We start from the raw sequence: 14,710 nt of genomic DNA, 5'->3' as shown, positions 1-14,710 counted from the left end.
TGTGGGAACCACACGTTTGCCATAGTATGCACAGTTGACGGCAACAAACAACGGCCGGTAGAACTAACGGACGTTGTAGTAAAATGTGTCCTTACTTTTTTTTTCTTTTGCGGGTTAAATGTGTCCTTAACTTGGTTTACAACTTTTCCAGTTTGTGTATCATCGCGCTGCAAGTCATATTGAGGCCCTTTACATACAACTCGTCGATATGACTAGCCACCGAACATCTCAAATTACAGTATCATACACATAGATAAGTCACAGAAGAGTTCTAGATTAACCTTAACTCTACCGAAATATAGCAACATGGGACCGCACCTCTCATGATCCTCATCTACATAATTTATTTCCGACAAACATACTTGAATCTTGTAGTACGGGACCGGCCGGTCCTAACTCCTATTTGTGATGATATCTCCCGTCATGATGGCACTCCGCTTTGGTGATAAAAGGGCGACGTGGGGATCCCGGTCATATCAAGCACTAGGAGTAGTCAATCTTTTGCTTTGCCTGAATTAGATTAGCTCGGAGGCTTACTTCCTGAACCTGCAAATATAGATCCAAGAGTGTTCGGTTGTGATCTAGGAATATGTGTGAGCCTTTTCAAATGGAAAATTGAAAAGAAGTACTAGCATACAAGGCTAACGAAAAAGCAAATGTGCACCACGCTGCATGCATGGATATGCACAACGCTAGTCATGCACTCACTCCCTTCTTTTAACACTAAAAATCTAAAATGCACACCCTTCTCTGCAATGAACTCATTAATTTTATGGTATGAACATTTTTTTACCACCGAAGGTGGCAATTATGTTTCACACTGCCTCTGGACTCTAGAAGTTTGTTCATACACATTAAAAAAAAAATTCTCCCAAACAGGCGTAAACAACTATCCACAAATAAAAGGTGTAACAACCATATTACTCTTATGTAATAATTTGTTCATGGAAATGCAAAAAACTAGAAATTGTTATCTATGCCTCGCTCAATTGAGAAAACAAATTAAGACAACTTGACAAATTTATTCACACAGAACTAAGCAAAAATGTTCATCATCTTGCAACATTTTAGCAGTTTAGTGAGTTTTTTTTATAAAAGAAGGAGGACCCCCGGTCTCTGCATCTGAGCGATGCATACGGCCACTATATTAATCATGCTCACAAGACCTTACAAAATCATACAACAGTAAGACTAAAGCCACCGTCTAAGCAACAACTGTCGCTACTCCTATCCAATTGATGAAGGGGCGCTGATAGTCTGTGCGTAATACCAAACAAACATCGCAGCCAAACCTAAACATCTAAGACCTGAGGTCCCAACCAGGACGCCTGTCAGGTATGGGGCACCTACCAGTCCGGCGCACTCCTCAACCAGGACGCCTGCCGGGTATAAGGCCACCGCAGCCACCTGGCACCATTCCATCTTCAGTGTTGTACTGCTGCACCACCTTGCCCGGCCTCTCTGCCATCGACGCCACCACGACGCCTGATAGCGTCACCCTCCTGTGCGAGTTCCTCGCCACACATCGGGCGCCGAGCCTCCACCGCGCCACGCCCCGAGAAACGCCACCATTAATGTGCGGGATGAAACACCGCTCCACCAACTATTCCGTCCACTGGTCCCTCGAGCCCGTGTACACCTCCAAGAATGACGCCACAAGAGGGAAACGACACAATAATGCCGCCGTCATCCGATATACCGATCTAGGGTTTCCCCCGGAGGTAGCAGTTAGTGGCCTGAAACTTCTCAATAGCGATGCCTTTAACAAGGGAACGACACCGAATAGTGCTGCCATCGCCGGCCTCGGCAGCAGCCATGAGCAGCTCTTCACCCAGATCTGTTCCAATGGCCTCCATCAAGCGTCTTGTGCACGAATCGTCCACCATCGCGGCCGCCGCCGCTGCCTGACCGGCCATGGCACCACCACGATACCTACAACCGGTGCCACCACCAGCCCGCGTGCTGAGCCGCAGCATCGCGCCATACCAGATCCGGCGAACGGCACGCCGGCCGAGCCCGAATCTTGCCCCCACCATCTGCGCCAGCCGCGGCCTGCGAGGACCCATATTGGGCCCGCACGGGCGGCCAAGACCGCGACCGCACGCCCACGACGGAGCTCCCATCATGGCGACACCGCGCTGCGCGCCAGCGACCACCGCTGCCACGATCGAGTACGCCGCCGTGAAGACGAGCTCCGGACAGTCACCAGCTGCCTGAGATCTCCCCATCAAAACAGCAACCGACGAGGAGCACGAGCCCTGCCGCCGCCGGCTCCGCGCAAGCTTTGCCTGTCGGAGGCCACCGGCGACGGCGAGGGGGTGAATGGGATGGGTGGGGCGAGGAGAGGCTGGGAGGGTTCGCCGCCTGTGTCGCCCCGGGGAGGGAGCGGCGCGGGGGCAGATGGTCCAGAACATGGAATCTTGCATGGTTCTTAACGTGATGGCGATCATACCGTGGTTGAAAATGATGACTTGCTTAGATCTGGTTGCAGGTACTTGTGTTGCAGGGGTCTTCTCACAAGGTTTAGGGATGATAATACAGAGCTCTGGAGATCATCATGTTTTACTGTTTGTTTTAGGTTGCTCTTTGTTATTTTAGTTATTTGTGCGTGTGTTACGCTGTACTTGAACTTTGTATTACTTTGTGATTTCAATAGAAGCATACTTCCTTAAAAAAACTTTGACTATAAATAAAAAATTATCTCATGGTTGAGAAATAACAAAACCACATATAAAAGACTGTAGTTTACCAATAAAAAAACCATCATGGCCCGCTCGGCTAACAAAATATCATGCGAAGACAACTTTTAGAAATTTGTTCATGAAGAAATAAAAATGTAGAGTGCCGCGTGGATCCAGTGTTGGATCCGAAAAGTAAGAATTTCTCGGACGATCGAGAATGGGCAAAACAACGATCAAACGGCTTTGTTGTGGTGGGACCTAACCCAGCTTTGTTCTAGTGTGGGGCATAGCCCAGAGGCCAGAGCTCAAGAACGTGGACCGTCTACCCACCTGGAGGTTAGTGACAATCTTGCACAGCCGCATGACCTCCTCGAGCCCTGCCAACTCCTCCTGCATTGTCCTCGCGAGCTCGTCGACAGAGCTGCTGGTGACACTACCCTGAACGCGACCGGCGGCACACACAGAAGTTAGGGCCGAAACGACACGCAAAAGTCTCTCGGTTAGTCGTCCCTACTTGAAATTTGCACCGGCAAATACATGTAGGAACTGATGAATAAGTGCATGTACCGTGGCATAGAACATGTCAGCCCTGGCTTTGATCTCATCCACGGTGCGCGCGCAAGCAAGCATGGTTTCGTGCAACAGCTCCAGGTTGGCCTGCATTTTTGTAGTAGTAGCTTAACTTACCAACCGACCTGTCGTGCTGCCAGACACGCCAGGAAAAGTTAAAGATGTATATGCGTTACGTGAGAGAGTGCGTACTCGGGCGCCGTCGGATAATGGGAGGGAGGTGGAGGCGGCGGAGAGCACCCGGCCGAGGTCCGCCACAGCGTCTGAGTGCGGCCCGCCGAGCGTCTCCCATGCGGCGAGGAGGGGCAGCTGCGGGCGCAGGAGCCTGCCCAGCTTCACCTTTTGCCGCCACCGCTGCGCCACGATTCTCTTCGCCGTGTGAATGTTGCGCAGCTCGGCCACCCGCCGCCACACATACAGCAGCTTGCTCTGCATGCGGCCACGCCACGCGCATCAGAGAAAAATGACAGGGTAATCACATCACTAGCTACTACGTATGGTTAATGATTGCACGTTGTGGTAGTAATATAAAGAAACTGCATGCATGCGTCGGCGTGGCTCACCTCGGCGGCGTGGGTGGCGCGAGTCATGGCCTTCTCCATCCGGGCGTTCGCGAGCCGCCACTGCATCAGCCGCGCGGTGAGCACGCGCGCCCGGTGCGCCACGTCCTCCTTCTTAGGCGTCGCCGGCGTCTTCCTCGGCACGCTCGGCCCTCTGCCGACGCCCTCGGAAGGCGACGACTGCCCGGTGCTCCGCCTACGCCTCGTCTGCTGATCCCAGGCACCCCTCGCAGCGAAGCCCGGCTCGGGTGACGACCGGCACGGGGACATCACCACAGTGTCCGCGCTGCGTCGTCGCATCGTGCCCGCCGCGTCGACGACGCCGGCGCTGGGCTTCCTGTAACCGAAGGATGCTGCCTTGCGGAGAGAGCGCACGAAGTTGGCGGTCGAGAAGGCCGGGGCCGCGCGGGAGGCCGAGCTGGGGCTGCGTGCTAGGCGGTGAGGTGACGCCATTGGGTGTCGCGTGGTGCTGTCACCGTTGGACTCCATGGACGACGATAATACGATCAAGGACAAGACAAAATTAATATATAGATGGAGAAAGCAACGAGGTGCCGGCGGCAAAACGGGGTTCAGAGTCCTGAATTGAGAGCTGCAACGCACATGCCGGTTCCCCTTGTTGTCGGATTAGCTACATTGGGGTCATTTCAAGGGATGCATGCTAGCTACTCCCTCTGTTTCAAATTACTCCTCGCAAGTATGGATGTATCTAGACGGAGGGAGTAGTACGATACTACGTACTACACACTTTATTAGGACGACAGATGGCTGATGTATAGTTGGTGTCTATTCTATTGTTTGGCTTAGAGCATCGGCGGTGTATAGAGGCCACACTTCCTCTAAGGTGGCCCAATGGCAACCTCTTGGACTCTTTGGTTGTTCCTGTTGTGTCTCCGGCAAAGGCGGAATCAGGATTTCGCAAAGCCTAGGCCTAAAACTAACTGACTAAATATAACGTCAAATACCACATACATCAATGTGCATTATAAGTATGCCATAAAATCACATTCAAAACAAAATATAAATTCATTATGATCAAGAGAGGAAATTCCATAAAACAAATAGTTTAACAAAGTGCATCGTTACAAACATGGTTGGGTACCAAATTAGTGAGGACTTACTTAACTCAAGGCCATTGTTTCTTCACCAGCAATAGTAGACGGACCTGAATCTGCAAACATAAAATCAAGGATTTCAAATCAAGACACTGGACATAGACTAAATCAATTGTTCATATGAAAGTTTGCAAAAAAAAAAAACATATCATACCATTAACACGAGGTAGTAGCCTCTTGCGTTTCCTCATTTTTTGATAGCACTGTATAATCCTAATATCATCAATTCTTGCAAATACATCACACTCGATATAGCACACCAAACGGCGATTCATCCATTCATCGTTCGTCTTGTTTCAAAGATCAGTTTTACTGGTACTGATTGGATGTTGTTGGCTGAAGGCTGACTGGATGTTGACTGAAAGAAAGATTCAATTGTCCGGGACCTCCTCTTCATCTTGTATTTCTAATTTGCTGACAACAAATGAAATAAAATTGACTAAGTAAATATATAACTCACTGAGTTTGGCTGATATGAAGGAATTAGGGAAAACAAAATTAGATGATACAAATTACACATTACAGATTACCTGTTCGGCACAGTGGGTGTTGCGTTGGCCTCAGTGCGTGCACTGCAGTTCAAAATCGGATGGAGAAGACCAGAAGAACAAGAGGAGGACGGATTATCATTTGTCAGGACGCCGGACCCGGCGGCCGGCGGGGAATCGCCAATTGTCGGTTGACGAGGGCGGCGGCGCAGCGCTTGGGGCCTTGAGCTCTCCGTTCAAGCGACGCGAGGGTTTCTCTGTTGCCGCGATCAGGCGAGAGATGTTTTTTCTCTTTCTTGATTGACTTGATTGACGAACGACCACGCTACAAATCAGAGATCGAAGCGTCAACCGTGTACTACGCGATTAGTTTTCTATTCTGATCAATCGATTGAATTGACGATCGATTGAGTTTGGCTAATGGGCTTGTACATCAATACCATATTCTGACTTTTTTCATAGTATGAATATAGATGCTAGTTGGGCCACGCCTGGAGCTACAACCCCAGTTGCCCCAGGCCTAGTTTCGCCCCTGGTCTCCGGTGGCTGAGCTCCATGTTGGTGCTGCGGATGGGGCGCAAGCAAACCCCTATGGTGGCTTCTCTTCTTGTGCTAGACCTTGCCAGTCGCCGTCAGTTGCGTCGGCTGCCACTGGGAGCAAGGCCATTATCGAGGTTGTGGCTCTACTATTGCTACTTATTTCCGAGCTTCAAGAGTTATGTGTGTAAAAATTATAGAACGGCCAGATATTTCTTGTTGTATTTGAAAGAAATATGCCCTAGAGGCAATAATAAAGTTATTATTTATTTCCTTATATCATGATAAATGTTTATTATTCATGCTAGAATTGTATTAACCGGAAACATAATACATGTGTGAATACATAAACAAACTTAGTGTCACTAGTATGCCTCTACTTGACTAGCTCGTTAATCAAAGATGGTTATGTTTCCTAACCACGAACAAGGTGTTGTTATTTAATTAACGAGGTCACATCATTAGTTGAATGATCTGATTGACATGACCCATTTCATTAGCTTAGCACCCGATCATTTAGTATGTTGCTATTGCTTTCTTCATGACTTATACATGTTCCTATGACTATGAGATTATGCAACTCCCGTTTGCCGGAGGAACACTTTGGGTGCTACCAAACGTCACAACGTAACTGGGTGATTATAAAGGAGCATTACATGTGTCTCCAAAGGTACATGTTGGGTTGGCGTATTTCGAGATTAGGATTTGTCACTCCGATTGTCGAAGAGGTATCTCTAGGCCCTCTCGGTAATGCACATCACATAAGCCTTGCAAGCATTGCAACTAATGAGTTAGTTGCAGGATGATGTATTACGGAACGAGTAAAGAGACTTGCCGGTACCAAGATTGAACTAGGTATTGGATACCGACGATCGAATCTCGGGCAAGTAACATACCGATGACAAAGGGAACAACGTATGTTGTTATGCGGTCTGACCGATAAAGATCTTCGTAGAATATGTAGGAGCCAATATGGGCATCCAGGTCCCGCTATTGGTTATTGACCGGAGATGTGTCTCAGTCATGTCTACATTATTCTCGAACCGTAGGGTCCGCACGCTTAACGTTACGATGACAGTTATTATGAGTTTATGCATTTTGATGTACCGAAGTTAGTTCGGAGTCCCGGATGTGATCACGGACATGACGAGGAGTCTCGAAATGGTCGAGACATAAAGATTGATATATTGGAAGCCTATATTTGAACATCGGAAGTGTTCCGGGTGAAATCGGGATTTTACCGGAGTACCGGGAGGTTACCGGAACCCCCAGGGAGCCATATGGGCCTTAATGGGCTTTAGTGGAAAGGAGAAAAGGACAGCCCAAGGTGGCCGCGCGCCTCCCCCCTCCCCTAGTCCTATTAGGACTAAGAGAGGTGGCCGGCCCCCCTCTCTCTCTCTTCCCCTCGGGGAATCCTAGTCCAACTAGGATGGGGGGGGGGGAATCCTACTCCCGGTAGGAGTAGGACTCCTCCTGCGCCCTCCTCCTGGCCGACGGCCCCTCCCCCTTGGCTCCTTTATATACGGAGGCAGGGGGCACCTCTAGACACACAAGTTGATCCTTGAGATCGTTCCTTAGCCGTGTGCGGTGCCCCCTGCCACAATATTCCACCTCGATCATATTGTAGCGGTGCTTAGCCGAAGCCCTGCGACGGTAGAACATCAAGATCGTCACCACGCCGTCATGCTGACGAAACTCCTCCCCGACGCTTTGCTGGATCGGAGCCCGGGGATCGTCATCGAGCTGAACGTGTGCCAAGAACTCGGAGGTGCCGGAGTAACGGTGCTTGGATCGGTCGGATCGAGAAGACGTACGACTACTTCCTGTACGTTGTGTCAACACTTCCGCAGTCGGTCTGCGTGGGTACGTAGATCATACTCTCCCCTCTCGTTGCTATGCATCACCATGATCTTGCGTGTGCATAGGAATTTTTTTGAAATTACTACGTTCCCCAACAGTGGCATCCGAGCCTAGGTTTTATGGTTTGATGTTATATGCACGAGTAGAACACAAGTGAGTTGTGGGCGATATAAGTCATACTGCCTACCAGCATGTCATACTTTGGTTCGGCGGCATTGTTGGACGAGACGACCCGGACCAACATTACGTGTACGCTTACGCGAGACCGGTTCCCCCGACGTGCTTTGCACATAGGTGGCTTGCGGGCGACTGTCTCTCCAACTTTAGTTGAACCGAGTGTGGCTACGCCCGGTCCTTGCGAAGGTTAAAACGGAGTCTATTTGACAAACTATCATTGTGGTTTTGATGCGTAGGTGAGATTGGTTCTTACTTAAGCCCGTAGCAGCCACGTAAAACTTGCAACAACAAAGTAGAGGACGTCTAACTTGTTTTTGCAGGGCATGTTGTGATGTGATATGGCCAAGACATGATGCTAAATTTTATTGTATGAGATGATCATGTTTTGTAACCGAGTTATCGGCAACTGGCAGGAGCCATATGGTTGTCGCTTTATTGTATGCAATGCAATCGCGATGTAATGCTTTACTTTATTACTAAGCGGTAGTGATAGTCATAGAAGCATAAGATTGGCGAGACGACAACGATGCTACGATGGAGATCAAGATGTCGCGCCGGTGACAATGGTGATCATGACGGTGCTTCGGAGATGGAGATCACAGGCACAAGATGATGATGGCCATATCATATCACTTATATTGATTGCATGTGATGTTTATCTTTTATGCATCTTATCTTGCTTTGATTGACAGTAGCATTATAAGATGATCTCTCACTAAATTATCAAGAAGTGTTCTCCCTGAGTATGCACCGTTGCGAAAGTTCTTCATGCTGAGGCACCACGTGATGATCGGGTGTGATAGGCTCTACGTTCAAATACAACGGGTGCAAAACAGTTGCACACGCAGAATACTCAGGTTATACTTGACGAGCCAAGCATATACAGATATGGCCTCGGAACACGGAGACCGAAAGGCCGAGCGTGAATCATATAGTAGATATGATCAACATAGTGATGTTCACCAATGAAACTACTCCATCTCACGTGATGATCGGACATGGTTTAGTTGATTTGGATCACGTGATCACTTAGAGGATTAGAGGGATGTCTATCTAAGTGGGAGTTCTTAAGTAATATGATTAAATTGAACTTTAATTTATCATGAACTTAGTCCTGGTAGTATTTTGCAAATCATGTTGTAGATCAATAGCTCGCGTTGTTGCTTTCCTGTGTTTATTTTGATATGTTCCTAGAGAAAATTGAGTTGAAAGATGTTAGTAGCAAAGATGCGGATTGGATCCGTGGTCTGAGGTTTATCCTCATTGCTGCACAGAAGAATTATGTCCTTGATGCACCGCTAGGTGACGTACCTATTGCAGGAGCAGATGCGGATGTTATGAACGTTTGGCTAGCTCAATATGATGACTACTTGATAGTTTAGTGCACCATGCTTAATGGCTTAGAATCGGGACTTCAAAGACGTTTTGAACGTCATGGAGCATATGAGATGTTCCAGGAGTTGAAGTTAATATTTCAAGCAAATACCCGAGTTGAGAGATATGAAAGTCTCCAACAAGTTCTATAGCTAAAAGATGGAGGAGAATCGCTCAACTAGTGAGCATGTGCCCAGATTGTCTGAGTACATCAATCGCTTGAATCAAGCGGGAGTTAATCTTCCAGATAAGATAGTGATTGACAGAATTCTCTAGTCACCATCACCAAGTTAGAAGAACTTTGTGATGAACTATGATATGCAAGGGATAACGGAAACGATTCCCAAGCTCTTCGTAATGCGGAAATTGACGAAGGTAGAAATCGAGAAAAACATCAAGTGTTGATGGTAGACAAGACCACTAGTTTCAAGAAAAGGGCAGAGGGAAGAAGGGGAACTTCAAGAAGAACAGCAAGCTAGTTGCTGCTCAAGTGAAGAAGCCCAAGTCTGGTCCTAAGCCTGAGACTAAGTGTTTCTACTGCAAAGGGACTGGTCACTGGAAGCGGAACTACCCCAAGTGATTGGCAGATAAGAAGGATGGCAAAGTGAACATAAGTATATTTGATATACATGTTATTGATGTGTACTTTACTAGTGTTTATAGCAACCCCTCAGTATTTGATACTAGTTCAGTTGCTAAGATTAGTAACTCGAAACAGGAGTTGCCGAATAAACAGAGACTAGTTAAGGGTGAAGTGACGATGTGTGTTGGAAGTGGTTCCGAGATTGATATGATCATCATCGCACACTCCCTATACTTTCGGGATTAGTGTTGAACCTGAATAAGTGTTATTTGGTGTTTGCGTTGAGCTTGAATATGATTTGATCATGTTTATTGTAATACGGATATTCATTTAAGTAAGAGAATAAATTGTTGTTCTGTTTACATGAATAAAACCTTATATGGTTACACACCCAATGAAAATAGTTCGTTGGATCTCGATCGTAGTGATACACATAATCATAATATTGAAACCAAAAGATGCAAAGTTAATAATGATAGTGCAACTTATTTGTAGCACTGCCATTTAGGTCATATTGGTGTAAAGCACATGAAGAAACTCCATGCTGATGGGATTTTGGAATCACTTGATTATGAATCACTTGATGCTTGCGAACCATGCCTCATGGGCAAGATGACTAAGACTCCGTTCTCCGGAGCGAGCAACTGACTTATTGGAAATAATACATACTGATGTATGCGATCCGATGAGTGTTGAAGCTCGCGGCGGGTATCATTATTTTCTGACCTTCATAGATGATTTGAGCAGATATGAGTATATCTACTTGATGAAACATAAGTCTGAAACATTTGAAAAGTTCAAATAATTTCAGGGTGAAGTGGAAAATCATCGTGACAAGAAAAATAAGGTTTCTACGATCTGATCGCGGAGACAAATATTTGAGTTACGAGTTTGGTCTTAAATTAAAACTATGTGGAATAGTTTCACAAATTCATGCCACCTGGAACACCACAGCATAATAGTGTGTTCGAACGTCATAACCGTACTTTATTGAATATAGTGCAATCTATGATGTTTCTTACCGATTTACCACTATAGTTTTGGGGTTATGCATTAGAGACAGCTGCATTCACGAAAAAAGGGCACCATCTAAATCCGTTGAGACGACACTGTATGAACTATGGTTTGACAAGAAACCTAAGCTGTCGTTTCTTAAAGTTTGAGGTTGCAATGCTTATGTGAAAAAGTTTCAACCTGATAAGCTCAAACCCAAATCGGAGAAATGTGTCTTCATAGGATATCCTAAGGAAACTATTGGATACACCTTCTATCACAGATCCGAAGGCAAGACTTTTGTTGCTAAATTCGGAAACTTTCTAGAGAAGGAGTTTCTCTCGAAAGAAGTGAGTGGGAGGAAAGTAGAAAACTTGATAAGGTAATTGTACCTTCTCCCTTATTAGAAAGTAGTTCATCACAGAAATCTGTTCTTGTGACTACTACACCAATTAGTGAGGAAGCTAATGATGATGATCATATAACTTCAGATCAAGTTACTACTGAATCTCGTAGGTAAACCAGAGTGAGATCCGCACCAGAGTGGTACGGTAATCCTGTTCTGGAAGTCATGTTACTAGACCATGATGAACTTGCGAACTATGAGGAAGCGATGATGAGCCCAGATTCCGCGAAATGGTTTGAGGCCATGAAATCTGAGATATGATCCATGTATGAGAACAAAGTATGGACTTTGATGGATTTGCCCGATGATCGGCAAGCCATAGAAAATAAATGGATCTTCAAGAGGAAGACGGACGCTGATAGTAGTGTTACTATCTACAAAGCTAGAATTGTCGCAAAAGGTTTTCGACAAGTTCAAGGTGTTGACTACGATGAGATTTTCTCACTCGTATCTATGCTTAAGTCTATCCGAATCATGTTAGCAATTGCCGCATTTTATGAAATCTGGCAAATGGATAAACAAAAATGCATTCCTTAATGGATTTACTAAAGAAGAGTTGTATACGATGCAACTAGAAGGTTTTGTCAATCCTAAAGGTGTTAACTAAATAAGCAAGCTCCAGCGATCCATCTATGGACTGGTGCAAGAATCTCGGAGTTGGAATATACGCTTTGATAAGTTGATCAAAGCATATAGTTTTATACAGACTTGCGGTGAAGCCTGTATTTACAAGAAAGTGAGTGGGAGCACTACATCATTTCTGATAAGTATATGTGTATGACATATTGTTGATCGGAAATAATGTAGAATTATTCTGCAAAGCATAAAGGAGTGTTTGAAAGGAGTTTTTCAAAGAAAGACCTCGGTAAAGCTGCTTACATATTGAGTATCAAGATCTATAGAGATAGATCAAGACACTTGATAAGTTTTTCAATGAGTACATACCTTGACAAGATTTTGAAGTAGTTCAAAATGGAACAGTCAAAGAAAAAGTTTCTTGCATGTGTTACAAGGTGTGAAGTTGAGTAAGACTCAAAGCCCGACCACGGCAGAAGATAGAAAGAGAATGAAAGTCATTCCCTATGCCTCAGTCATAGGTTCTATAAAGTATGCCATGCTGTGTACCAGATCTATTGTATACCCTACACTTTGTTAAGCAAGGGAATACAATATTGATCTAAGAGTAGATCACTGGACAGCGGTCAAAATTATCCTTAGTGGAATAAGGAAATATTTCTCAATTATGGAGGTGACAAAAAGGTTCATCGTAAAAGTTATGTCGATGCAAGTTTTGACACTAATCTGGATGACTCTAAGTCTCGATCTAGATACATATTGAAAGTGGGAGCAATAAGCTAGAGTAGCTCTGCGCAGAGCATTGTTGACATAGAAATTCGCAAAATACTTACGGATCTGAATGTGATAGACCCGTTGACTTAAATTATCTCACAAGCAAAACATGATCACACCTTAGTACTCTTTGGGTGTTAATCACATAGCGATGTGAACTAGATTATTGACTCTAGTAAACCCTTTGGGTGTTTATCACATATCGATGTGAACTATGGGTGTTAACCACATGGTGATGTGAACTATTGCTGTTAAATCACATGGCGATGTGAACTAGATTATTGACTCTAGTGCAAGTGGGAGACTGAAGGAAATATGCCCTAGAGGCAATAATAAAGTTATTATTTATTTCCTTATATCCTGATAAATGTTTATTATTCATGCTAGAATTGTATTAACCGGAAACATAATACATGTGTGAATACATAGACAAACTTAGTGTCACTAGTATGCCTCTACTTGACTAGCTCGTTAATCAAAGATGGTTATGTTTCCTAACCATGAACAAGGTGTTGTTATTTGATTAACGAGGTCACATCATTAGTTGAATGATCTGATTGACATGACCCATTTCATTAGGTTAGCACCCGATCGTTTAGTATGTTGCTATTGCTTTCTTCATGACTTATACATGTTCCTATGACTATGAGATTATGCAACTCCCGTTTGCCGGAGGAACACTTTGGGTTCTACCAAACGTCACAACGTAACTGGGTGATTATAAAGGAGCATTACAGGTGTCTCCAAAGGTACATGTTGGGTTGGCGTATTTCGAGATTAGGATTTGTCACTCCGATTGTCGGAGAGGTATCTCTGGGCCCTCTCGGTAATGCACATCACATAAGCCTTGCAAGAATTGCAACTAATGAGTTAGTTGCAGGATGATGTATTACGGAACGAGTAAAGAGACTTGCCGGTAACAAGATTGAACTAGGTATTGGATACCGACGATCGAATCTCGGGCAAGTAACATACCGATGACAAAGGGAACAACGTATGTTGTTATGCGGTCTGACCGATAAAGATCTTCGTAGAATATGTAGGAGCCAATATGGGCATCCAGGTCCCGCTATTGGTTATTGACCGGAGATGTGTCTCAGTCATGTCTACATTATTCTCGAACCGTAGGGTCCGCACGCTTAACGTTACGATGACAGTTATTATGAGTTTATGCATTTTGATGTACCGAAGTTAGTTCGGAGTCCCGGATGTGATCACGGACATGACGAGGAGTCTCGAAATGGTCGAGACATAAAGATTGATATATTGGAAGCCTATATTTGGACATCGGAAGTGTTCCGGGTGAAATCGGGATTTTACCGGAGTACCGGGAGGTTACCGGAACCCCCCGGGAGCCATATGGGCCTTAATGGGCTTTAGTGGAAAGGAGAAAAGGACAGCCCAAGGTGGCCACGCGCCTCCCCCTCCCCTAGTCCTATTAGGACTAGGAGAGGTGGCCGGCCCCCCTCTCTCTCTTTTCCCCTCGGGGAATCCTAGTCCAACTAGGATTGGGGGGGGGGGAGTCCTACTCCCGGTAGGAGTAGGACTCCTCCTGTGCCCTCCTCCTGGCCGGCGGCCCCCTTCCCCTTGGCTCCTTTATATACGGAGGCAGGGGGCACCTCTAGACACACAAGTTGATCCTTGAGATCATTCCTTAGCCGTGTGCGGCGCCCCCTGCCACCATATTCCACCTCGATCATATTGTAGCGGTGCTTAGGCGAAGCCCTGCGATGGTAGAACATCAAGATCGTCACCACGCCGTCGTGCTGACGGAACTCCTCCCCGACGCTTTGCTGGATCGGAGCCCGGGGATCGTCATCGAGCTGAACGTGTGCAAAGAACTCGGAGGTGCCGGAGTAACGGTGCTTGGATCGGTCGGATCGAGAAGACGTACGACTACTTCCTCTACGTTGTGTCAACGCTTCCGCAGTCGGTCTGCGTGGGTACATAGATCATACTCTCCCCTCTCGTTGCTATGCATCACCATGATCTTGCGTGTGCGTAGGAATTTTTTTG

General features: G+C 46.0%; 1 protein-coding gene across 2 annotated transcripts; it reads right to left on the bottom strand.

The window, feature by feature from the left end:
• Nucleotides 1–208: 208 nt before the first annotated feature.
• LOC125530552 (QWRF motif-containing protein 7-like) lies at nucleotides 209–4,289 on the bottom strand. 2 transcript variants are annotated; one of them, XM_048695030.1, is made up of 5 exons: nucleotides 3,815–4,289; nucleotides 3,444–3,680; nucleotides 3,249–3,338; nucleotides 3,012–3,119; nucleotides 209–546 (listed from the first exon to the last, which is right to left on the bottom strand). In XM_048695030.1, the coding sequence occupies exons 1-5, from the start codon at nucleotides 4,262–4,264 to the stop codon at nucleotides 484–486; spliced, it is 948 nt and encodes a 315-aa protein (XP_048550987.1). In that variant the 5' UTR covers nucleotides 4,265–4,289; the 3' UTR covers nucleotides 209–483. The 2 variants fall into 2 exon arrangements, with proteins under 2 accessions (XP_048550987.1, XP_048550925.1); XM_048694968.1 differs by lacking the exon at nucleotides 209–546 and having other exon boundaries at nucleotides 2,776–3,119.
• Nucleotides 4,290–14,710: the final 10,421 nt, after the last annotated feature.

Source organism: Triticum urartu, chromosome 1 (genome assembly GCF_003073215.2).
Source record: "Triticum urartu cultivar G1812 chromosome 1, Tu2.1, whole genome shotgun sequence".
Taxonomy (NCBI): Eukaryota; Viridiplantae; Streptophyta; class Magnoliopsida; order Poales; family Poaceae; genus Triticum; species Triticum urartu.
The sequence above is the reverse complement of the archived record's forward strand: the minus strand, read 5'-3'. Positions and strand labels throughout refer to the sequence as shown.

Bases quoted from the DNA above. Each gene is read 5' to 3' on its own strand.
- LOC125530552 (XM_048694968.1), bottom strand. From the start codon at position 4,264: ATGGCGTCACCTCACCGCCTAGCACGCAGCCCCAGCTCGGCCTCCCGC. The intron at 3,681-3,814 runs GTGAGCCACGCC...GGCCGCATGCAG, and splicing joins GCGCCACCCACGCCGCCGAG to AGCAAGCTGCTGTATGTGTG. The intron at 3,339-3,443 runs GTACGCACTCTC...ACAAAAATGCAG, and splicing joins CATTATCCGACGGCGCCCGA to GCCAACCTGGAGCTGTTGCA.